The 26,849-nt window shown below is 37.4% G+C and overlaps 1 protein-coding gene across 1 annotated transcript in view; it reads right to left on the reverse strand.

Annotated features, from left to right (window-relative positions):
* The window catches only part of TCF12 (transcription factor 12), a 158,633-nt gene that overhangs the window by 56,363 nt on the left and 75,421 nt on the right, over nucleotides 1-26,849 (reverse strand). The window contains exon 6 of the mRNA XM_062501752.1: nucleotides 13,364-13,428. Coding sequence (XP_062357736.1) covers nucleotides 13,364-13,428 — 65 coding nt within the window. The remainder of the gene's footprint in view (nucleotides 1-13,363; nucleotides 13,429-26,849) is intronic.

Consider the following 26,849-nt stretch of genomic DNA (forward strand, 5'->3'; position numbering starts at 1 on the left):
TAATTTTAATTGAATAGAGTAGGAAGTGAAAGAATTGTCCCATCACAAACTAAAGGAAGGGCCAAAAGTGTTAAGAATTTTATACAAAAGTGTGAAGATTAAAATTTCTTAAAAATGTTACTTCATTGAAATAGCTTCCTCTCATCTTAAGTTCTTCACTTGTATTCTTACAATAGTCTTTGAAACAGAATTCTTAATCTGAAACTCATATTAAAATGAGATACTCTGATAGGGTGACAAAAGTATATGGCAAATACATGCATGGGGGAAATCTGTTGGTGGGCTGCTCCAAGCTTCTAATTTTTGCTTTGGTCAAACAGTTAAGATTTTATTGTTTAGCAGAAAACATTCTGAACATCAGAATATCTGGCTTATTCAGTATAAATCTGAATTTATCAAAGATACCATTCTAAACATTTACTACGGTTTTAGAGGTGAACACTATGCAGAGAACCTGGGCAATGTTTTGTGAAAAGCAGCTCCTTCAAACCAACACTGGCCAGAAGAAATGAAACCAGTTCTCACTTAGGCCAGTATTTAATCTTCTTGACCAAGAATACCGAGGTCTAAAGGAAAACTTCTTTACATAGCCTGTGGGGAAGGGAGGAAGTATTGTGATAGTTATCATTTCAAGTAGCTGAGGCAAGGTCCCCCTCCCAGGATGGCAGAAGTGCCGAGGCTGGCAGGGACCTCGGGAGGTCAGAGAGTGCAGCCTGCTGTCAAACACAATTAGCAACTATGGCCCGTCCACATTAAAGAAACCCTCCCTGCTACCCCAGCACCTCCCCTGATCACTGGAGGGATTTTGGAAATGCAATGGGATCCATACAGATGCTTGGGGGGAAAAAAAAAAAAAAAAAGAAGAACCAACCAGTAAAAACTCTTAAATTCATTTCTACAAAGTCATTCCAGAAGGTGTGTTTGTATCTTTTCCAGATTTAACCTCCAACCTTTACTTCATGACATTTACCACTCTTGCTCTTGTCCTAAGTATTCCAGTGTTTGACATTTTCACCAGACCCTAAATTTCAAAGCAGCCTGGCTTCTACAATAACACAGTTAGTGTGTAAGCACTAGAGTGAATACACCATAAACCTCAAGCTGTGCAACACACTCTGAAGAAGTTTTCCGATCTATACTGCGTTTGAGTAACCATTTTTTATACACAAAAAAGGATTTAAAACCCAAAACAACACAAAACCACAACCCTCTACTACCATTGGACCAATCAAACGAAACATCTGCTTATAATTTTATAATTGTTCCTCAGTCCACCAAAAGAAAATAAAAATAGATGTCATTAGTTCAGCTCATTGATTTTTCTGCCTGTTTGAACCAATTGAGAAAAAATATTGATTAGGACTGATCCTTTCCTAAGGGCATCTGATAAAGAAAAGAATACAAAAATACCACTGAGGATAGCAAAAAAAGCTTTGTATTATCAGCATCAAGCTTCTCCTGAGGAAGTGTCCGAGGCACAGAGGCAGATCACTTACACATGGAGTTAGGGGCATTCTCCACAGAGAACCTGCACCTCACTCTGAACCTCATCTGCCAAGCAGGCATCCAATTACCAAAGAATAATCAATGACTGGTTATCCTCCTGAATGCTTGTCCATGTCCTTGTCTGTATCACCAGTGTAAATAAAGAGGCATCACCCCTAAAAAATGGCCTCTTTGGATTTTATAATGCATATACCCAGTTTCAAGATACACAAAAAGTTATTTAAAGTAATGTTTTCCCAAAGGAATGAGTGTTCAATAACTAAAAAAAGAGAGAAAAAAAAAAGGGGTTTTAATACAATCAACTAGGAACACAGCAAGCCTGATTCGGAAGAGAAAGGAGAAAAAGATGCAAACATGACTGCTTAACTTTAGAGTTTTATCCCTTTCAGAGAAACCAAGAAACAGTTTTGACAGCCCCAGGGGAAATGGCATGGCCTGACCCAAATAGGAAAGTCTTTCACAAGGGCCACTATCTCAACAAATGCTTCCAAGGGGTCACTTTCCTAAAGAGTATTCTCATAAAAATGAAATACAGGGGAGTCATCTATTCAACGTACTGCAAGGATGAGGTGGGGGGAAAATAATCATATCTACATATAGGGGGTGGATTTATGCACCTTTGTCACAGGAAACAAGTGACTTTGCATTGCAGCTGCACTTCCATGCAGGCAAAGTTCACTTCCATTCAAACTAACAAGCCAATCAACCATATGCTTACACGCCTGAGATAAAAAGAAGTTCCTTAGTCAACTTATTTTAAAATGGTTTTTAAATTGATTCCTTCAAAGAATTTAAACATAAAAGTAAAGAAGAGTTTGACTAATTCCTAAGCTTTCTTCTCTCCAGCCCAACTCTGTAACTCTTCAGATACAACTTGATGCCAAACACTGCTCTGCCTTCAATGAACTTCTAGGACACCAGCCAGCAGAATTCTAATATGTCGGTAAATATTTCTTGATTTGACTTTGATATTAAAAAAAAAAAAGTGGATAAGTAAAGGCCTACAGATGTCCTTACATAATATTCCTTGCAGCTCTCTAACATTTAGGCTCTATGCAAACAGGAAAGCCAAGCTGTCCTGAAAAACACACAAACAGTTCTAAACAAACACACTCCCACAAACTATATAAAGTTTTACCTATGCAAAAATGCATTTGCCATAGGCAGGTAGCCTTGTGCTTCTTGGTCTAAATCCTGTTCACATTCTTTTCTTAAATGCAAACACTGGCAAACACTTTTAAGAATTCAAATGTTCCCATAGCCAAACTATGCAATAGTTTCATCCAAAAACAACTGTGTGCCTTTACATTATTCATTATTTTCTAGCAAAAGAATAATATGGTTGAGAATAAAAGCATTAGCCCATTACATGCAACTGATTATGACAGGCCTATTATATGCTGGCATAATAAGGCAGTCTGCTTTGGCAGTGAAATGAGAGCTGCAACTCGCCAACTGCAAACTTAGATCTTGAAAACCTCCCCAACAGTCAACTAGATTTGATTTTTCCTATTTTTCTGCATTAGATTCCTTTTCATAAAGTTTATGCTAGTAGTTAGGCTGTGCCTATTTAAAGCAGGAAAACTGTCAAGGTAAAAAAAAATGGCACTTGAGTGTTTAGTTAAAAATTGGGAGCTTGGATACTTTACTTTTACAAAATAATGTAATGCAACACCATTCATTGCAATCAAATCCCTCCATTATCCCACCACAGTTGCTGACAAACTCACTTGGCATCTCTCTATTTCTCAGAATTACACAGAGCAGATGGCAAGTGCATTCCTTGTCTTACTGTAAACTTGAAATGTTGCCCTGGGTAGAGCACAAGTTTCATGTGCACGTCCTTTTTACTCAGTGAGCTATTTGGATGACTTAGAGTATGGCTATAATGTGTCTCAGTATTGCATGTCTTGCCTTATAGATAAACCTGACAATTTGCATAAGCTGGCTTAAAAGAACATAACAAAACAGAAAAGTCAAACTCTGGTAAATTTGCAAAATCCCCCAGCAAAGTTGTATATTTTGTTATGGTGTTTCCAAAGGAAAACCCAGCACAACACTAAAATCTCAACTAATAATTGCTCTGAAATCCTAGTCCAGTAGAGAGGTTAGGGCTGCAAAAAGACCATTCACTCAAGTTCCACATCATTCCACATCCACATTTAAGCCAAAAATATAACTAAGATATAAAGTGTTGAATTTCACTTTACTCAAGTCTCCAGTCTTTGGAAACTGTAATGAATATGCACTCCAAAATAGGAGCTGAATTTGGAAAAAACACTGACATATGATGTAAATTCATTTTAAATTTAAATTTTAGAGATATGTTTGCAATTATCAGCATGTTGTTAAAGAATCTCATCCTGAGAATATCATCAAATAGTAATGTGAAATACAGTGTTACCATTTTGAGAACAAAGGGACTCTGAATGAGTAATCAATAGCAACTGACAGAAAATGAGGCATTAATTATGATCCTCTCTAGTGTTTTGTCTCAAACAACGTTTCATTAAATATATTGTGCTAACCTGTACATCTTCAAGCCATTACCAATAGATTTGATCAGATACACTTTTGGTCTGTTTCTGGAGAAAGAAAATATCAGAATTAGAAAACCAAAACAACATCTAAAGTGTTATATGATAACTTGAGCCTTTTTTTCTTGATCAATTTAAAGGAAATCAGGGGTTGCTAATAAAACATCCCAGGAGAGGATCCTCTAACAACATGTTGATAATTGCAAACATATTCCTCATTTTAAAAAAATACTTAGGTCTTATAATCTCAGTGTAGTCTCTTGAAAATTTAATTATCATCTCCTATACCTAAAGTATCGTGCAGGTTTGAGAAGATAATGACAGTCATCCATCAACTGCATCCTGCCAGTGTAATCAGGCTAATCTAGCTCACTGGATTAAAAACCAGCTACCTAGGGTACTAAATACTGAAGTGATGCAACATCATAAACAAAATTACATTTCGCTTTACTGTCTTTCCAATTAACATTAACGCCGATGAAGATCAGGTTATCAATATATTCTCTTTTTATGCCAAAGCTTTTCTGGATCACCATGAGCTGCTTATTCATGTGTGTACCTCTGTTCATGTGTAAATATACTGGGACTGAACACGGGGCCAGAGGAAAGAGAAGAAAGGAGTTTATTCAGAATTACATATATGGGGTTTTTTTTAGCAGTGAGGAGAGCAAAGATTAAATGCAAAGGGAAGGAATAATTTTGTATTCTTTTTGCATCTAAATGTCTTTAAAGACCTTGACTAATACAAATATTTGGAAAGTCCCTTCCTTCTCTTTTGTAATATTGTCTTCCCTGCACTGATGCTGCATATTGGCAAGACTACAAATTCAGTTTTATGCTTCTAAAGCAGCACCCTGCTGATATTGGTGTCCAGTCCCGGAGGTTATGCTGGCTCAGCTTGTCTTCCTTCATCCCCCCAGGCAAGGTATTTTTGCGTTGCTGACTGAATTCTAGGAAGGCATTACTAAGCATTGTGATTACAGGTCAGGCACCCCTCCCTTTGCCTTTGAATCTTTTTGCTACATTATGAAAACAGTAATTTGAACAGCTTTCTTACTGTGATTATACAAAAGTCACAGTATTTGGAGCTTTCTGGAAAACTCCAAAATTTTACAAGAGAAGTTGCTGAGTGGTTATGGTACCACCATTCTTGCTTTCCTTTATGATTACAAGATACTAGCACGAGTAGTCAATATTATAATACAGGATTTTATGCTGAGTCTTATTTACAGAAGTCAGACTATAAAGGACATTACAAAGCTCAAACTATCTTTGCATCTGTTCCTCCCTCTGCCTCTTCAGCAAAAAAGATGTAAAAATATTTCAGACCATTAGTAGATAATTTCATGTATATAATATGGAAATTGTACATCTCCTCTCCTACACAACCAAGAGAAAAACCTCTCTTGCTCTAAGCACCAAGTCAGAAAATTATTAACATATTGAGGGTACTTTAATAAAGCAACCAGTTAATTGTTAGGACTTACCATGGAGACCCCATATGTTTCCACATATGACCAAGGGAGAGCTCGGTTCAATACTAGGGTGCTAGGAAAGGGCCAGGAAATGTCTTAGGCTACAATCCCCTCTCCTGAATAAACGTTATCCTTCTCTCCCTGCCCTTCAGAAACCTGTGCCAGCAGAAGCACCAGTGTCTCGAAAAGCACTCCAGAATACAGCTGGAATCAATACAGGTTGGATGGTTTAGTTCCACGAGGAAGGAATGTAAATGACAAATATTGTGCTTCTTTCCATCACTGTCTGAGTGCCAAGCTCTACTCTCCCACCCATTCCCAGGAAGCAGTGCTCAGCAGCAGGTTGCCTACACCACTCAACTCCCCCTACCCAGTCCTACTCAGGGCCTCTTTTCTTCTTGACACAAGTTATTTGTCCATATGTGAAGTTTGGGAAAGGACTTTCTCTACCTATTAATTAAAAACAGAAGGTAAATGGGGGCTTAACATACTAGAGTAATTACAGAAAAAGGGAATGCAGACTTCAAGAAAATCCAAAGGGCAATCCAGCTCATTCAGATAAACAGGCATGGCTGGGAGTACAGAGCTGAGCTAATATTTCCCCCATCCTCCACTAATACCATACATTTGTAACTGAGAAGCACCCAGGTCTGAGGCAGTCAGAAAAGCTGGACACAAATAGCAATTCAGCAAAGAAGTTTCATGGGCACTCAGTGCTGTAGCATTATTTTTACTTCCTAATGTAGCAATATGCAAGACAATATGTATATTAGTTTACAGAATATTCATAACCTTAAAAACAATAAAAAATAAACAAAAAGTAAAGGTGGCAAAAAAATTTGCCAACCCTAAATAGTGTAAGAAAGAGAAGGGCAAAGACAAGAGACTGTTTGCTTGGTAAAGGCATTGAAAATGATTCCTTACAGAACTGCTCCCCCTTTATAAATAGCATCCCTCCTCCAACTATAATGAATTCCTAACACCTGCTACCCACTTCATTCCAGGGGGAATGTCTTCCCTGATTAACTTCAGGTGGTCACCTCCAGCGCTGGAAAATGAAATCTAGCCTGTGCCCCATACATTTTTACTTTCTAAAAAGGTTCTGCAGACTCCTTATCTGCTGAGTGACAGTAGATATTTTCCCAACAGCACAATAAGTAATTCACTTCTAATAAATCATGATGAAAAGAAAGTTAATATTGCTTGATTCTACTTGAGAAGTAAAATGAAGCAAAATAAACTAAAGTTCAGGCATTCCATCTGCCCTTAAACTATATATCCCTCTCCCCATCCCAATCTTTTAGGATGGTATCAGGTGGCAGAATCCAGAGTCACTGCTTCAGTTAACATTGTGTCAGCCTTTCCTTCAGCAGCTGCATTTCTTAGAGATTGATAGCTCAGCTGTAAAAATCTGCTCCAGGGAGACACCTGATATCAAAAGTGTCACACAAGGGGAGATTAAAAAGAGAAAATTTACAAAATAAAATCAGTTTTTCAGCTTTAAAGTTATATCAGTATTAAAAACCCCACACATGTACAAGCCTTAAGTTTTTTTTATACTTCCATAACTCAGTATTACTTGGATTTAAGGAGACATCATGTTCTCTATACTGCTTCTAAAACCATGTAAGGAAGGAAGAAAAGCAACTGGCACCACTGCTTGCAGCCTTTCTAAGGCCCCACTCATCAGAAAGGTCCAGAAAATGATGTAATTTTCTGCCTCATTGGAAAGACCCATCTAAAGCATCCTCAAACATACACCAGCAGTGAGGAGGAAGATTTCTGGTTGTTTAATAGCCACTGGTAAACAGAAACCCTGGCAAAGCATCCTAGGAGCAACTGCAGTGCCAGTGCCTGCTGCTCCTCAGGACCATCCCTGCAGACTGAGGAGGATTTATCTGTGTGCCTCCACACACAGTTGAACATCAACCACCTTGGAAAACATGATGTGCTACAAAAATACCTTTTCCTAGTCTCTTACATTTTAAGAAACATCTCAGCTGTCAAATGCCACTAAAATCCTGCTCTACCCCACTATTCACAATCACTCATTTCTTTCACTGTTGTCACTTCTGAGTTCTTTGTTTTCACAAAACTTGTATTTCCAAAGACATTTTTCATATTTTTCTCTACTTTTCCATTTTTGTCAGTAAATCTCATTGCTGCTTCCCACATACATTTTGCATTCTTATCTCCTAACAGTCACATTTTTGTCTGTATGTTTAATCTTACAGCTGTTTAATATTACCTGATGCATTATTAAAAACATTAAAATCAGTCAATCTTCTCAATGACACCAAATACACATCTTATAATTATACAGTTTATGAACATATCAAAAAAATACTTTTAAGTTGATGTTACTTTGTGATTTAACTTTTGCTTGCTTAATCCTCACCACCAGTAGTATAGAAAAATATACAGTAATATACCAAAAAAGTTGCCATTTTTGCTTAGGCATAATATGAACAAGCTTTTATATTCTCCCTATAAAGCTAAAATTTTTGGAGTTGGACCTTTATTATATTTCCTCAGATATTAAAGAGTGAGCTCTGAGGTACTACTTGCCCCAACATTGCAGGGTTATTCTTTAGATTTGAGTTCTGCACGAGCTGCTTTCAAGTCTCTTTAAATTTTAAAGAGGCAAATTACTGACTATGCAAAGACAAAGTAACATACACTTGCAGTCATTTCTTTTGCTGAAGTGATCATCTGTTAAATTGCCCAAGAAATTGGTGCTAAAGGCATTTTTGGGGTTTATTTCAAAAGTTCCTATAGTGTCTGTTAAGAAACATATTTTTTTTGGCACAAAAATAAAACAAACTTTAAAGTCTGTTAAGGATGTAACAGCTAACAAATACAGTCTAACACGCTGCCATTTTATTCTTTAATAAATAGCTCAATTTGCAGGCAACAAGATGCAAATCTTTTAAAGTCCCATGTTAAATTGTGAAGAAAGGAGAAACTGATAAATTCTGAGAAGTTGTCTGAAATCATGTCTTAATACGTTTACTTGAAGTATATGCCCATAAGGAGCACTAAGTGTGGTGCTAATGTGCATAAAATGTTACTGTCATACTTCAAAATTCAGGCTAATTTAATAAAGCCTGATGTGCCTTACATCATGTTGCAATGATGCAATAATATGCTGCTAAATGAGTCATCTCACATTAGCATCATGGCAACAGCAGAGCTGATGGCTACTGAAGGGAAAATGGGGCAGCAATATTACTGCAAATATTGATAGACCAGCTTTCTACTGGATTTTCTTATCCAAGAAAAAGCTGCCTTATTTATTGTGTATTACCAATATGCACAAAACTTATATAGTAATAACAATAGCAGCAAAAATTAGTTTAAAGACCATCTGGCACTAAATAAAATATATGTTGTGTACACAGTATCATATAGATTATCCATATGGTCTGTGTAGTGCTATATATTACATGCAATATGTATATACATCATGTACTATAATGTATATTTTATAAATTATTATATATATGATTGTACATAATCTAAGTGAAATGCATTTAGTAAACTAAATCCATAGCTCCTTCCAGCACTCATATATTCTAAAGTTTTACCAGCAGTTTTTTCTAAATGTGTTTTATAACTTCTGAAGTTATAACATCTCTGTGCAGACCATAGATTAAGGAGTAACAAAAATAGAGTACATTAAATATGACTCTTTATAAAAGGCTACACTTTAAACTACAAGTGGTAAATACCTCTTTAGTTCCTGCCTAGCATCCATTACATCCACCAGATTCTACCTCCTTTCCCACACACAGGATAGTGTGCAGAATTCAAATTATTATGAAGGGAGGACAAATGTGTTACCTCCACATGTCAAAAAATCCATCATGTCTATTTTCCATGCATGATTTTTTTAGAACGAAAATAGAATATTAAGGGGATAGTCACCAACTATTTACTGTCCTGAGCCCAGTGGGACAGGCACTGTGAGGCTAAAGGAGCATCCTCCTCCACCAATTACCCAGGGCACTCACAGGCTCCTGGGGATAAAGTCACCTTCTGTGAAGACCCACACAAACAATTAGAAGAATTGGACTAACAGTTACACATGTACTGCACATTTATCTCCATTTCACTTTAAAAACAGTGTAGACCCCTGGCTTTCTTTGAGCTCAGACCTGTCAAACCAATGTGCAGCGACAGCTGGGGACCTTTTAGATGATATTGGAAATGGGAGTAGTGTATTCAATATCTGAAGTCTAATCTTGTTTCTTTCACATAAGCTACTGTTTTCAGTACTAAATTACACAAATATGAAGAAAACCCTTTTTATTACAAGAAGCTTTCTGAAAAATTGACTTTTACCTGATTTATAATTTGTGAAAAGATGTCCTTCCCAAAACTGCAATTATATGGCCAACAGGAATGGTGGAGATCCCTACAAAAACCACAAACCACCACCCCCCCTCCATTTCAGAGACACAAAATGAGACTTCGTGGCAAGTCATGTAGCACTGCATTTCATTCTGACAGCAAAATAGAGATTTTAGTATTTCTTCTAAAAGCTGCCAATTCTTCCTCCAGGTAAAAATTTTTGACATTCATCTAAATCAGCTCTACATAAATTGCAATTTGTCATCTTACCCATCCACTTAAGAGTCTGTACACTTTTGGATGCTCCTCTTTGGCTTTTTTAAAACACCTGAAGGAAAGAAAACCTGTGAACCTGCACTTCCTGTTACTAAACTATTCCTAAAGTAGCCATATTTACATTCTTGTGACTAAATGTTACAGCTGAATCAGATTCTATTTCCTAAGCCACTCAGGTTCTTAAGCTGCATTGAAAATCAATCACACTTCAACTCCTACAGACTAAATATAAAGCCTGTAGGTAGCAAACAGTCCCTACAAATCACTGCTTAGATTATTTTCAGTAAAAGGTGAGAATGATACTAAGACTCTGAAACATTGCAGTTTACATTAGTCTTGAAAATTTTCATTGCAGCCTTCTGTAAACTCCACAGAAAGTAAAAATTAAAACTCCTCACACTGCCATACTAGGTTATTACTACCCTTTAATCGAATAACAATAAGGAAAGGAGGTAGGAGAAGGATGGATTCAGGAGTATTTGGAGAAGTTGGGTATTTCCGATTCATCTGTACCCAATAACAAATTCAGGAGACTGGCTCTTGTCATTTTTTCATTTCAGAAAACCTAGCCACTGTCCTTGAAGAACTCCTGGTTCAGAGCACAGACTAGAAGAGAGTGGGGCTGGTTGGTTGCAGATAGGAAGAAAAGCAGTGCCTTGTAATTCCCCAACAACCAAAATTTCCTTTTTTCTTTTTTTGTAAGAATACTGGAAGAAATAGACTGCAAATGTCAGAAGATAATGAAGAAGTCATACTGATTCAGCTGGAATACGCTATATAAAATTAATTTCCCTCTCAGATTGCACAAGAGATGTTTTAATAAGGCTTTTACCACTTCCACATTTCATAGATGAACTGAGGAACCAAGGACAACTAAAACTAGTGCTGAATACAGAGCAAAGCTGATTAAAAAACAGCTAAGAGTTTGTGATCAACAGTGGGTGAATGTATTAACTGAGACTTTGCAGGCGTCTGTTTTGGGCATCATTCCACCTCTTAATTAGTGAATTGGATGAAAAATGAAGACTACACTTACTAAACTCACAAAGCAAATAACCCATAAGGATCTACAAATGTAGTGCAAGGCTGGAATTCAAAATTGCACTGACAAATTTAGAGATGGTGGAAGCAATGTTTTATAAAAGTAAATACATTTTTGTACATGGAGCCTGTAAACTGAAAACACAGGGTGAGGAACAGCAAGCTAGCCAGCATCACCATAAAAACATTATGGGAAATTTTGGATCACCACAATTCAAATATGTATCAGAAACTGGACATTTGTTAGGAAAATAGGCAAGTACCACCCAGCAAAAAATTCACAGTAATGTCTGAAAGATCTAGGAAATTTCTTTTTGCCATGATGGTAAGGCCCTAGGTGAGGCACTTGACCCTATTTAAAGCACTGGAATTCCATAGAGTTGTGAACCTACTGGAGAACATTCAGAGCAGAGCATGAGCTTTTCTACTAATATTTCAGTGTGAGATAAATCCTGCTACACAGCCACTGTTGAAATATACCTGCACTATACACACCCAGGTAGAATTTAACTCCAGTTATGTCTTATCTTTCCTAAGAACTCCTTATCATCTTAATCATCTAATGTTTTTCCAGCCTCTACAAACTTAAAAGAGAATCGATTCTTCTTCAAGTCCAGTGTCTGTAAGAGAAGAGTTAGCTACTTTAATTACAATGATGTTTAGAAAAGGGACCAGGGAAACTTTCTTAAAGCAATTACACCTGAGGAGTTGAAAACAAAACCTGGGGTGGTCATGCAGTCTCTTCCATCTCTAGACTTTTTTGAGAACTGATCACATGCCTCAGAGACAATGCAGCTGATTCTTCATTTGGATTGTAATGACCTCTCATAATCACTTTGGACCTTCTCTATGACAGATTTCAAACACTGTAGCTGAAATGAGAGCTGTATTTCAAGCACTACCATGCATTCAAACAAACAAATGAACAAAAAATATTCAAAATTATTCAGAAATCCCACCACAGTTCAAGTTAAATGAATTAAAATGCTGTCAGACCTACCTGACAAAGACCAAAATAAAGTACAAACTGTAACTTATCACATGACTTTAAATGGAATTAAAATTTAATTGAAAGTCAACTCTATTCATTTTTTCATTGAAACACAGAATGAGAACTGAACATAGAACTAATGCAGATTTACCCACAGTAACATTTTCCCCACTTACTAAAATTTTTAAGGAAAAATAAACTGAGGGAGATTAAATAGCTGAAAGCTTATCAAAGGGATAAACAGAACTAAAAGTGATGTTAATAGAAACAAACATGGATAAGATTATAGGGTTAAACAGCTACAAGTAAAAAGCTATTATTAAATTGTACTAGATAGAAACAATCCTAAATATAGATATATAAAGGATTTTCCTCAGTGAGAAACTGAACAGAAATTACACTCATCACTGCAAAGCAGAATGGAATTTTATGCAAAGTTCACATAAAACCATTTTCCAATACAAAACATTAACTTAATGAAAGAGTAACGTGGAAATTAATTTGATTCCAAACTAATGTCAAATTTAAGTTACTATATTTAAATGGAGTACATACAGAGTTATCTCAACAACAGTAACTACACTAATACAATGTTTTACTGTCTAGACTGGCAATAATGTGAAGCCCATAACTCTCAGGTAAAGAGCTATAGTGCTTTTTGGGAGAATGTTGCTGAAAGCTCACCCATACGGCTACAAATGGGTCTTTGTTTGCCACATCTGCGTTGCAGAGAAGTAGTAAAGGCTGTGAGAATGATCCTTTCTTAATAGGGGAAGCATTGCCACATGGTGCTGCCCATTCACACTTCCCAAGCTACTAGCTAAAAGACTGAAAACCAAGATGTCACACTCATAAGCTAGATGTTATCTGTCCAGAAGAGAGACACTCCTGAAAATATCAGTTCAAGGGAAACAGTCAACCTATAGTAAAATTTTAAAAATATTCCTCTTTGAGAAAATAAACATAAATTAATTTATTAGAATTATAAACATATTAGTTACTTAAATCTTTATCAACAGACACTGAATGTAATCACATGCTAATTATACTTTTTAAACAGTCAAATTTCCTGTGCACTCGAAACCAATTTTTAAACAATGATGAAAGTACTCTTAGTCTGCCTCATTAGAAATAACATGAAGGAAATCATCACTCTAAAATGAAGGAAGAAATTCTGTGCTTACTTGACAGCCTGGTAAGCCTGTATCTCTAGCATACAGTGGAAACGGACCTCTGTCGGAGGTTTTTCCTATAAAAGAAAAAAATTTGAAGTCTAGTTATTTTTAAAGTCCTCTACACATCCACATCAGTTGTCCTTTTACATGCAATTCAGAAAATCTATTAGCATCATAATAAATTTACAAACATCAAGTTCACAAATAAAATCAGGTTTTATACGTCTGTGTTTAACACACTCAAGCAACTCTACAGTAATAGATGACATATTTACCTAATTAAATTCCTTTCGTAACCAGTCAGATTCTATAAAATATTCTTATTCAGTATGTTTAAATACAAAAGGAAAAAGTCTATTTTCATTTCCATCATCAACAAGCAAAGGTAGAGACACGTTAAGACATTTCTTCTTCCTACATGAAACTAACACTTAGCTCGTATCTCTCTTAGACAATAAATATACTGAGCAATAAAATAAAACCACATGAAAAGCAAACAAAAACTTCATTCAAAACGGTACAATTCACGCCAACCTTAAACCATGGCTGAGACACTCAGCTCTTGACACTCACCCCTAAATCTTTAAAAATGCTTTGGTTTTACGTACAGATGAGCAGGTACAAAACTCAAGCAATACAACTGGGCAAGACAGCAAAACAGACTTTTCTGCCATAATGCAATCTTTGTAGGGAGCACACAGAGAACACGGTGCACAGTGGCTGCCTTCTGATGCTGCTGCCTGAGGTCACAAGACATTAGCTATGGGCTGCCAGCTTCAGAAAAACTACTTAGTGCTGTACTTGTTAGGTATGCCACCAAAATGGCATGGTCGTATATGAAAACTCAGTGTGCAGGTTCTCCAGTAGAGCTCAGAAGTTTACCAATCAACAATTTGAAAAAATCTTGAATAGAAGTCCACTGAACAATGCCAAGCATCAGACACTCATCCAGTTTATGTGTAACAGAAAATACCAAGTGCATGTGCCTGTCCTAATTATGACACAGTTCGGACTCAGAAAAACCCTGTACCACCACTCAGAGTCTTATACAAAGGCAAACATTAATTAACCAGATCTACCATTTGAAAATGAATGGTATCTCACTCAACTAGGCATTCCCTTTGCAAATGATGTGTGTGTTATCCTGTCTTAATAAGAAGAAAAAGTAGCCTCTTTCACATTCCCATTTCAGTGATAAATAGCTCCATGCTATTGCAATTGCACTTCAAGAATGACTTCCTTTGCTTCTTCTGATTTTTCTCTCTTACCAAAAGTCTAAATAGAATTTCATAAGAGGAAAATCTAAAGAATGCTCCTTGTTCATTTTAAAAGTGCATCTTGTGTAAGCAGGGAGGAAGTCTGAACCTCTTGGAACAAAATCTCTGCAAGATTATCACTGTGATAGCTACCAGTGCTATGGTCAATGATAGTTTGCTTGAAAAATGGCAGCTCTGCAGTAACAAAGGGAGAAAAAAAGTTAATTTTTCTGCTGAAGCAATTTGCCTCTAACAATCTATCAAGCACCAAGCAAATAAAATACCTAGCATGCAAAATTATAAGTAGGAGGATGAATCATGCTGTTCATTTTAAACCAGACTCAGCATTTTCTTTCCAGAAAATGAGAATCTCATATCACATGATAAACAACTTTGACTGAAGTATGCAGTATTCCAGGCAGGCTTTAAAACAAATATTTGTACAAGAGTCAATTACAGAGGCTAGAAAAATTATGATTTAAATTATGGTTTGTGTTGCAAGCAAGAAATTGTTAGATAAGAATGCATAAAATCATGTTATTTAAATGTTATAATTTTTATAGTATGGCAGATTCATATTAAAGGAGAAAAGCTTACTCCAACAACCCTATCTATAGTAAGTTTGGTTCCAAGAAGTGATCAGGAAAAGTCAAAGCTTTCTGATGCTGCAGTGCCTAAATATTTATCAAAAATTAGCTGGAGCAAATTAACATTTAACCTGTGTTCAAATGCCCTAGCTTTCCAATGAAGGGTTTGGAAAACAACTCAGGATTAACTATGAGAGGGTGCCTTTCATAGCTAGTCTCCCAAACACATTCCTATGTAAACACTCAGACAGGATTCTCAAACTTCCAATAGTGTCACAATGTTAAATTAGGTACACATGTTGTAAACACCAAAAATTGACAGACACACACTACAAGAGCACACATTGAGCCCACACTCAAGTCCTGCTCCTGGTTCCCTCTGAAACCATGGAGCTACACCCTGTGGTCCCTGGTGTGGCACTGCAGCAGTGCCAGCAGCTTGGTCTCCACATTAACACAGCACAAGGATGGGACAGAGGCCAGTGATCCTGGGCACCATCAGAGCACTTTACTGGAGTCTAGTGAAGCCTCTGAAGCTCCAGTGACAACAGACCAAGATTTCCCAGCATCATGCTGTCTGGCCATATCACAGGACAGGTTCACTACCAACACAATGGAAAGGTGACAGAGTACAGACTTCAAACTGCCCCTTGTCACCTCAACCCACTTCAGCTGCTCCACTCTAGGCACAATGCTATTCTCACTAGTTAAACCTTTGTAAGCTAATGTCACGGGTAATGTTTACTTAGCAATAGTGACAGAAAATACTTAGCAATACTTCACAAGTACTTGAAAGGTGGGTAATGCTAAGTTTGAGAAGATGACACTTCCTCCAGTGTTCACAAACAGGTCCCATACACACTCTCTGATCAATGCATGGGCAGTCTAGCATCCAATGAAGCTCATACACACAGCCAAATATACCAAAGTAGAATCCCTTTAGTGGTTTTTTGCTTACGAAATACCTTTCTTATTTACTCACACTCTCCACAGACTGACAGAAGAGCATAAAAACATAGAGGCTGCAGTAAAACCCAAAATCACTGGAGTTTCACTGCTTATGAGAAGGCAGACTTGAAAAATACAATGAGACTGAGAGCCAAAGCAGACCCTGAAATGGCTTGCAGGCCTACCCCACAAGATTTGCAGCTGAGTCTGTTACGCCCGCTCTCAGGTCTTGTCTCAGTCAGTGCCCACTGCACAGACAGCAACAGCCTCTTCTGCATTGCAGCTGGAAATTCAGAAACACTAATGCTCAGCATTTGGGGACATAAGGAAACTGACTGTGGCACTCGACATTAATTAGAAGAAGGAGAGCAAAAAACACTGTAAATGACAAAATCCTTACTGAACACTAATTTGCACAGGTTTGTGTAGAGATGGAGGTAAGGTAGTGTGCAGGCTTATAGCGGGGAAGGTAAGGCAGATGCCCAGATGAAGTTTATTTCCTCTTCAGATCTGATTGTATTTTCACACAACAAAAAAGTAAGATGCTGTCATTTTAGAAGAAAATCTATGCCTTGCTTACAAAGTAGCATCATGGTAAAATTTCCTTCAGTTTGTATCCTAGTGGGTCTGTACATCAGAGTTGTGCAATCCAAGAAGATTTGGAATAAAGAAATAGATATTTAAAAACAATTGAGTTGGTTATATGCAAAAATTTTACATTTGTACAGGTCAATTCACAAGGCATTTGAATCTTGTAATAACTTGGAATTAATGTGCTTTACTGGGCCTTGGGGGATTTTTTTTGCTTGTTTTTGTTTGTTTGTTTTTTGAAGCTTCATGTGTTTTTATCAGGAAAAATTTCAAGGACCTAGTCACCACCTAACAGGGACTATGGAGTTAACAGAAACCCAACCAAGAAAATCCCATTAGGCATTTTGAACCACAAATATTTCCCAACTACATAAATTTAAAACCCTGACACATTCTCGAACAATTCAAACATTAATAGGCATTTAGTAAATAATTTTTTTCTCTTGCAATCACTTGTCTAAATGTGATACGCTCACAACTTAATATAGCCTTTGAATACCCCATGAGGAATTGTCTTTCACAATACATCTCTACGTTCAACAGCTGTATAGCCTAAATACTCTTAGCACAGAATGAACTGAAACAGCAAGATGCAAAGTGATAGCGAGCTGAAAACAGCTCTGCATTAACTCAGCTGAGGACAACTACAGTGAATGTGCTATGAATCCCTGCCAGTATAAAACAGCCTTTTCCCACCGCTTCTAGATAATGCTTGGCTTACCAAAAGATGACAGAATTCTCAAAAAATTATTTCAATTCCCACAGAATTAACCCTTTACAGACTGAAGATCTTTCTGTGCCTTGCTATTGGTAAGAATTTGTTTGGTTGGCAATATGGAAAGCAACAACATCTTTTAATGAAGCAATGTTTATCATCCAGTATGAATGCTATAGTGACCACAGCTGGCAGCTGCTCTGTTTGTCAGACATGAAGTATGTCTGCCCTACTTGTACAGAGAATCTGCTTTAGTGAATACTGAAGCATTTTTTTACAGCTCCTAAACATCATTTCTTCAATGATAAAACTTTAAACTGGTCCCTACAGATAGTCTACCAAAAAATCAGTTTATAACAAAGCATTGTTGGCAAGTTTGAGAATTTCTTTGTCTTCTCAAGTTTATTAAACTGGTGTTTGTAATTCAGCTAGAACTCAATTATTACACAGCTTTCTCCCCCTCCACATCCAGCGAAGTATGCCTTTGTTACGCACAGAATGAATACGTTCAAATAATTTTTCATATGCAGATCCACAAGGAACAAGCTGCACAAGCTACACTGACAGGTACATAAAAAGATGCAAAAAAAACCTTCAACAAAGTAGGCATTTTTCTACTAATCAATATTACTTTCCAAATTACCGTGAGGTAGAAAGTACACAAAGTTTATAGAATAAGATTCTTATAGGTCCACTCTTTATTTTTTTAAATTTTGTGAGCATTAAAAATCCTATTCAGCAATTATTCAGTACAGTGAAAAAAAATTATGTTTGATTAAATCACAAATCCATCTCTGCTTCTAGGACTTGATGTGTTGCCTTCTTTGAGGCAAGACTGACACATGCAGCCATAACAATGTTTACTATATATCTATGCATTTCCCAGAGAAACAGCAGCAGAGAAATAATTTCTTCCTTTTCCACTGCTATATAGCCTACTCATTAATAGAAGCTGTCACAGCTTCAGTATCTTTTCTCTAGCATTTTAAAGAACTATAATGTGCACACACATATATTATGAATACATATCAAAATACAACATACATTTTTTCCTTCTGATACTTGAGACCAGAACTCCTGGAAATGAGATCTGCACACACAATTTGAAGAAATGGCTTAAAACAAATGACCTCCTATTCTCTTCATGACAATGTTTAAGTATTATTGGCTGATGTGTGCCAAGCATGCTGCTGGCTGCAGCAAGGATGTTTAGCAAGCCAGTGCCAACAACTGCAGCTGCTGGACTCACAGCACCCTCCTCCTGTTCATTCCAAGCCAAATTACTCACTCAGCTATGAACAATGAAGCAGCAACACAGAAAAATGCCAAGTGCAAGTGAGATTAGTGATAAACTACAGGATCCCTACAGAGGTCAGTGATTAGCAGGTCCCCAGCCGTAATCACTTTCCTAACCTAGCCTTAATCTCATCACTGCTCCATCTTAGCTCAGTCTTCTGACTGCAAGCAGCTTCTCCAATCAACAGCCCTCCGAGTCCTGCAAACTCATCCACACTCTCACACCTTTTAATAAAGCAGTCAAACCTAAACAATACGGAATGTCTGCAAACCTGCAGGACATATTTTTAACCTTAAGTTTAATAAGTAATTAATACACAATAAAATCCTATTACTGGGGGAAAAAAAATTAATGAAGTAACAGAACAGAAGAAAAACTACAAACGTACTTAGCCAGAAACGTCATGCACAAGTGTTGATCAGCAATGCAAAAAATGGTATGTACAGACTGCAACTAGTGAAAAAATGTTGGAGTTTTTTTCCTCCATACTGTGACAACTTGTAAGACCGATTTTCCCAGGCAGCAGAAATAAACCTTTTAGCAAAACTTGGGTTTAACACTACAGATTTGCTCCCTCCTCCTTTTTTTGGCCAAAATTTTGAAAGACTGGGATGCTACAAAACTAATTATTGTCAAGAAGTAAAAAAAACCTGTGATTCTGAATGAGATTTATGGAATTTAACAGTCCAATCTCAGGTTTGCCAGGAATCTCCTAGGATTCTCCATGCCATAAATTCTCATTTGGAAGAAGACAGCATCATACTTCTGTTATCTAGTCCAATTACTTATTTGGAGCATGAATGGCTTTTCACGTCCAAATAATCTGAAATGTGAAAAATATGAAGCTGGAATTACCTGTAATCAACTTCCCATTATAACTTTTGCAATTTAGGAACAAATACTGAATTATTTCTTTTATTAACATTTGCACAAGATTATCTGGGAAAAAAGAATTCAGTTTGCTTTCCAAAGACTAGAAGGATCAGAAGTTTTTAGACTTACAGTTGTGTCAGCGTTTGCAGATGTCTTTCACTGTGAAAATTCTACTGATTGAACCAACCAAGCAATATATCTCTGTGTATATTTATAAAGATGTTAAACACAGAAGTCAAGGGATTTCTCACAACTTCTTCAACACAATATTTTTTTAAAAAATAATGTCAGTGTGTGAAGAGGTATTAAAGAACCTGCTTCTCAAAGACATGCCTTTGACACTTCATCCTATTGATTTGTAAGTACATCTAAGAAAAGATGGAGTATTTTGTCAGTTTGCAGATCACTGCACAGATCTTGTGCTATAAAAACAATGTATTAATGTTCTTATGTACTTCAAATACACAGGAGGTAAGGGTGGACTAAATTCCACATTATATTTGGATTGACCCTATGAACTTGTAATTTATATGCTCATGTCAAACTAAGAACATTTCTATTGCAACAGAGGCTGATCCATCCTCAGTACTATTCCTGTCCCTCCACTTAGCAGGCTTACACTGAGCTGAATAACAAATCAAATGTTTGCAAGGCTAAAAGGCACTGAAGTCGCTGGCAGGAAGAATGCACAGCAGTAACTGAGGGAAGAGGGAGGACAAACCTGAAGAAAGAACTTTCTTCTCTTCCTCCCCCAAGCATATGTGGGCAAGTATCTGTGAACCAAATAATTCCTGAATAGCTGTTTCATGTAGTTTCAAATCCTCCAATACTATGCCTACCCCAGGCTAACCTGACCATTAAGAATGTTAACACTCTATTAACCCATTGTGTGTGTTGCACAGAGAGAGAACACCTGGTGAGAAACAGAATAAAAATACACTAAAAATGAGGGAAATCAAGGATATCGAATATCCAGAAAATAATAACCAAATTGAGTTTGCATATGGACACGGAGCCATTCCACACTGGTGCCATTTGTTATAAACATATACGTACCTCACCTAACCTTCCCATGTTTTTCTAGAGTATCCAAGTATCTTCCCTTTGTCAATTAAAATATTTCTCTTTTTGCCATCTTCCCCACCTTACCCCTAGGGGATTTAGCTCAAATTCTTCAGTAACTAGCAAAGCTGCTACTTGTAGTTAACTTGAAAAGCATCCCTTGCTCTCTTGGTGTGGAATTTGTCCCAGATCTAAGGACAAAAATTACTTTGAACATCAATTACATTCTTAAGTCTAAAGTCAAGAGGATTTTTTAATTAGAAATTAACAGAGAATCCACACTTTACAACAAAGTGTTACACCTGTTTCCAATTAAAAGATTATTTTGGTGACATGACTTACTACAAATTACTAGATTACTTCATATATATAAATATATATATATATATATGTTCTACAGGTATCTACAGCTTCTCTTACTATCCAAGACCTACTAATTCTCATTAAACGTGAAAAGTCAGCTTGTCAACAAAGAAAGATTCCCCCTTGCCCATTTTGTGTGTAAACACAGGCACTAACACAACAAACATTTATAACCATCTTCCACAAGGCAACTGGCAAATTCATACAGTGGTCTCTGTTGTACAACACTTCTTACAGTTCTTATTTCAATGACTTGCATTACTTTTTCTAACTTCACTCTTCACAGCCATTTCAGTTGCAGAGACAGAGGTTTGCAGAATTTTCAAACTATGGGCTCCAGACTAGCAGTAGCCACTAGACTGAAGGGGGAAAAAAAAAACCAACAACAGACAAAACAAAACCAACAAAAAAACCCCAAACCAAAACAAAACAAAAAAAAAACCCTAACCAAACAAACAACAAAAAAACCCAACAAAATAACAAAACAAAAAAAAAGGACCACATAGAAAACCCCACCAAACCAAAGAATCAAACAACAGAGAAAAACAACATAGAAAACCAAACCCCAAACACATATTAGATGCTAAAACACGTTTTGGAAGAGCAAACATGTTAAGTGTTTTCTGAGTATCACTTCTTCTAGAAACAATTCCCACAGATACCACAGAATAATCAAGTTACCTGTTAAAACAGGAGGGGAAATCCTCAGGAGATAGTGCCTGAAAGGAGTCATCTCCTGGCTAGGGGCTGCTAACTCCTGACTATGCACATGCACTATATCAAGGCACATTGAGCCAAAGAAAGTGAAACAAAAACCCCATAAAGAATAATTAGATAGTCTAGATTAATGTAAAGTACTCCAAATGCTAAGAGCTTAAAATAGGTGTTGCATAAAAGCAGTATTTACAGTATGAGACTTTAGAATGTACAAGATTTGAAAGCAATCCTCCCAAGCCCTGAACCACTGATGATAACTGCACAAGAGAACATCACTGTATGCAGAAAGGTAAACTGGTATTGGAACTACACAGAGAATTAACTTTTACCTATCTACCAAAAATAACCAGCCAAAAAATATAGATCTCTCTAAACCATCCCTCATCTGTGAGGTTCTACCTCACATCTCCAGGTATTTATGGAAACACCAATACCTTACTGCCAAGGTACCTCAAGGATGAATACTGGAGTTTGAAGCCACAGAGTATTTATAAGAGATCATAATGGGTGTGGGAGCACAAATGAAGAAACATTAAGAATAATAACCCAAGTCCAGACATAGTCAAGGTGATCATAACTCTCAGGTTTAAAAACACAATGGAACATGGGGAGCTGCTCAATGAACTGAAGATAAAACTTCATATATCAATAAATACTACCTCTCTGCTTGGCTACACATGCTTCACAGAGGCTTTAAATGACCTAAAGCAAATAAGGAAAACACTTTTCCTCAGCATGTTAAGAACAAAAGGAATGCTCACTGCCATATTGGTAATTATTTTATAGAAATGGTGACGTGAATAAGAATGATGAAATACTTTCTATTTCAACAGCAAGGAGAATGTAAAAGCAATTGCTAATGCTCTGCACATCTGTATCAGCAGGTCAAGGTAACCTGACTCCAAAAGGATTTTTTTTTCTCCAAATATATATAAACCAAGGGGTTGTCTCAAATATTAAGGCTGATTTTCACTGTCTTAGAATACTGATAAAGTGCAAGATCTCTGGAAGAAAGTTCATTTTGTACAATATTTAAAATAAATAAATATGATTACACAAACAATGTACTCCTCTGATAGCAAATCCCAAATAATGACCTCACCAAAATGAAATTTTATTAATAAAGGATTAGGAGGCTAATGGAAATAAATGCTCTTCAGTCTGATTTTGTGGGAAAGGTGTGTTTTTTTCACTGTAAGCTGGCACAGTACACTATCGATGTACCTAAGTTTTGTAAGCTATGGGCATTGCTAAACCATTTGACACTAAAAGAATACATTTTAAAATAATTATTTAAAGGAATAACCTTGTTACTCTATAAAAATAATAATGCATTCAGGGAGAGAAAGCTAGGCACCAGACAATGTTTCAAATGCAACTGGAAACATCAACTTGACTCAAACCTTGCCTCTAGATTTAGTCTTTTTTGCCTTTTATTATTGTTTTGTTTGTTTGTTTTAAGTATCAGCTTGACAATCTAAATGCATTACTGGAAATTCAGAGTTTGCTGGCAGATTGAAACAAATGAAGACAGGTCAGTGGAGTGCTCTGAACTGTACTTAAGGGAGTAAAGTGCCTCTTATTCAGGCTGGTGCAGAAGGATGGCTGCAGGACTGACACAAGGCTCGCAGCCTGCAACTGGATCTTCCCTTCAGGAGGAGGCCAGGGGCTACAGAAACTTTCCATGTCCCTCCAGTATCCCAACCTTTCCTGGTGGCCTGCCTCAGGACCTCTGCAAAAAGCATTCTGGCCTTGGCAAATTCCACAGGGAACCTGCTGAGGCGTTGACTAGAAAAGGCCAAATGTCCACCTTGGTGTTAAGGATATGTGGTTATGGTACCTGAAAGTATTGCAGAGTGAAAATCTTCCTTCTAAGCCTAAACTATTAATGAGTCAAAGTAAAACCACATGGGCTTTGTATCTTTTATCTATTTTATCTGCTTGTATTTCAACTCCCTGGACTATAGAACAGGTACTGTGGAGCTTGCATATTATTGTGGAAGCCTTTCATACACAAACAAGGATTAATTTCAAAGACATTTCCCATTTCATACCTAGCTGTTATCTCTGCTGTAAGCTTTCAACTACACATTAGCTCTTGATATCAAACAGTCATAAACACTTCTCTTGATCCTGTTCTCCCTAACTCATCTAAGTCTCAGCATCTGAAGCACCTATTTTGCTTCTCATGCAGTTTTCTCAACTTCAATTTATCTTTTTATCACTCCCCCTGCATCTATAACTCTGATTGTATAGAATTATATACAGTGTATATAATTCTTGCTTAATATCTTTATCAGCCTGGAGGAAAACACAGAGCACACCCTAAAAAAAGTTTGCACAGACCCCAATTTTGGAAATGCAGTTGGTCTACTTGAAGGCAGGACCATCACTCAGAGGAACAGAATCAATCTAGAGGGCCAGACCAACAGGAACTGCATAAAACTCAACCATAACAAATGTGAAGTTCTGCACCAGGAATGGAGCAGTCCCTTTCACCACTGCAGGTGGGGATCTGGAAGCAGCAGCTGCAGGTGAGACAGCATGGGCAGGGCAGTGAGCATCCACCTCTGCTTCAGCACACCTTACACCAGATCAAAAACATTGCACCTGATTTCCAAACCCCCAATTAAAACAAAACAAAACCCCACCAGCCCACAAACACCAATTGAACTACCCACCCAAAGCTAAACAGCAATGAACAGAAAGAATCCCACTGCTTTCACTGGATGCAAAGGTTCCTTTCTTTCAGCTAGTAGAACATCCATACCAGAATCCTGGATTCTGAAATCTTGCAACTGGCAATTCTGCCCCCAACTTCCATCAGGTCAAATTACTTTCAATTTCTTCAGCTTCCTTTTGCAATGACTTCATATATCTATTTTTCTGTATTGGTTTCTCTTTACCTTTTACATTTACTTACTTTTCCCTCAATACCAAAATTTAGTGAAATAAGTTTAAGCTTGCCAATTAAACTGAATTAAGTCCCTTAATTTTTCGTTACATACTGGCTTTGCAGAAATGCTTATGCATTTCAAAACCCACGCAGCACTGTTCCAGACCTCTTTTCTTCTTTGCCCCTGAGAGCACTCTTGGATATCCGGTCTCTGCAATGAGTTTATGATTTGCACTCTGCTGTACAAAACAGTAAATTATACTGAATAATGACTGAAACTCTCCTTCTTTGAGCAAGCCATTTGAAGAAGAGTCATAAAAAGGATTAAGACTGATATTGAAATAACTGGGTTTCTCCATTGCTTTAAATTAAAAATTGCACAGTAAAGTAAAAACACAGAATCACTGTAGTAGTTCCATGCCACAGCTGTATCTTGAAACTTTCACGATTTCTGTGTTTATTAAATTCACACATCTATTCTAATAAAAAAAAAAAAACACCAAAAAAAACCCAACACCAACAAAATAGTACCGAGGTCATTTATATTGTTGCACTTTTACTTCTAGGGTTATAGTCACAAAGTCTATTTTAAGAACCGCTTTGGAAGCAACTGATGTTTTATGCAGTGAACTGCTATTTTCCCTGATGAATAGAATATCCATTCTTTAGCTCACAGTTTCCATGACACTAAAAACAAAACATTCATCGGCACCAGCTCAGTGTTTGATGGTAAATGCAGCTGCAGCTCACAACAGCTCGCAGTGTACCTCAGCCTGCCCCAGCTGAACAGAGGCACTGTATTTCCCCAACGCAATTTCATTGTTTTACAGACAAGCCTTTTCTTGCCAAACTCAAACATTTCAAATCCTGCTGCTGTTCTGTCTTGAAATGAAAAGTTATTCAATTCTGTAAGTAATGATACTAATGCTAAGTCTTCCAAATTACCGAACAAAGTACATAACCAGAAACACAGCTTCGGTAACAGTAGCATCTGCCCCTACAGTTAAAAACAAATTTTTGGCCAAAGAATTTCAAAGTTTGCTCCCTGATACAATTCCAACTCACTTGCTTCAAGTAAGCTGTTGAAAAAAAAATGACAGGGACAATTTTAAAACTGGTGAATGGAGAGAGTCACATGGCAGTCCAGAGACAAGGCTTTCAGATCTGCTTTCAGATCTGCTTCCCTCCCCAAAAAGGAGCATTAAAGTGTACGTGTCTCTTTAGAACAAAGACAGTCTTCTGTTTTAGGGCAAGATGCAAGACTTCCACCTGCTAATAATTTAATCCTGCCCCATATTAGCTAACTTTTCATCTGTTTGAGATCCATTTTAAGGATTCCACTTGCCCTTTTTACACTGGTCAGCACACCACTGTTAAACAAATACTGAGACTCAATCACATTGGTTTGAGTCTGAAGGTTGAAACCAGGATCTAATCAATATTCCACATTTATCAGAAGTAGGTTTAGGCACAAATTCCATAAAGCAACTAAGCACATGTGTACTTCTTGTGTACTATATTATATTTGTATATATTTGTATATGTATAAATACTATATATTTGTATACTTGTGTACTATACCCAAGTATACAAATGGAACTAAATTCAGCAGGGACTGCTCATACGAACTACACACTCAGGAAACAGAAAGGGGACTGCAGGCAGAACACAGTGACATCTGACAAAGGAAAACATCTCAGCCAACTTCAGATGTAGTTCTTAAGAAATGCTGTCAGAACTACTGGAAATAGAGAGAGTATAAAGTCAATAATAACCCATTTGCAACTTCACAGAAGAGCTATTCTAAGCTAGAAATCAGTTTCTAATTTTGCCATAAAATACAGTCCATCTTCTCTAAAGGCAGAAACAAAGTGGTGGCTGGAAGGGCAGGAACACCTGTTTGGAGCAGAAGGAAGCCAGCAGCACCGTGTTGCTGTGACAGGGTGTCCCGGGGTGACAGTGCCATTCCGGGGCGATACCACTGTCGGGGGGGGGGGGGGCGCTGCCGTTCTTGGGTGCCATGCCCCTCCGGGGGGGGGGTTGGACGGTGCCATGCCCCTCCGGGGGGGGGGGTTGGACGGTGCCATGCCCCTCCCGGGGGGGAGGGGGGGTTGGACGGTGCCATGCCCCTCCCGGGGGGTGGTTGGACGGTGCCATGCCCCTCCCGGGGGGTGGTTGGACGGTGCCATG

This window comes from Cinclus cinclus, chromosome 13, assembly GCF_963662255.1.
Source record: "Cinclus cinclus chromosome 13, bCinCin1.1, whole genome shotgun sequence".
Lineage (NCBI taxonomy): Eukaryota > Metazoa > Chordata > Aves > Passeriformes > Cinclidae > Cinclus > Cinclus cinclus.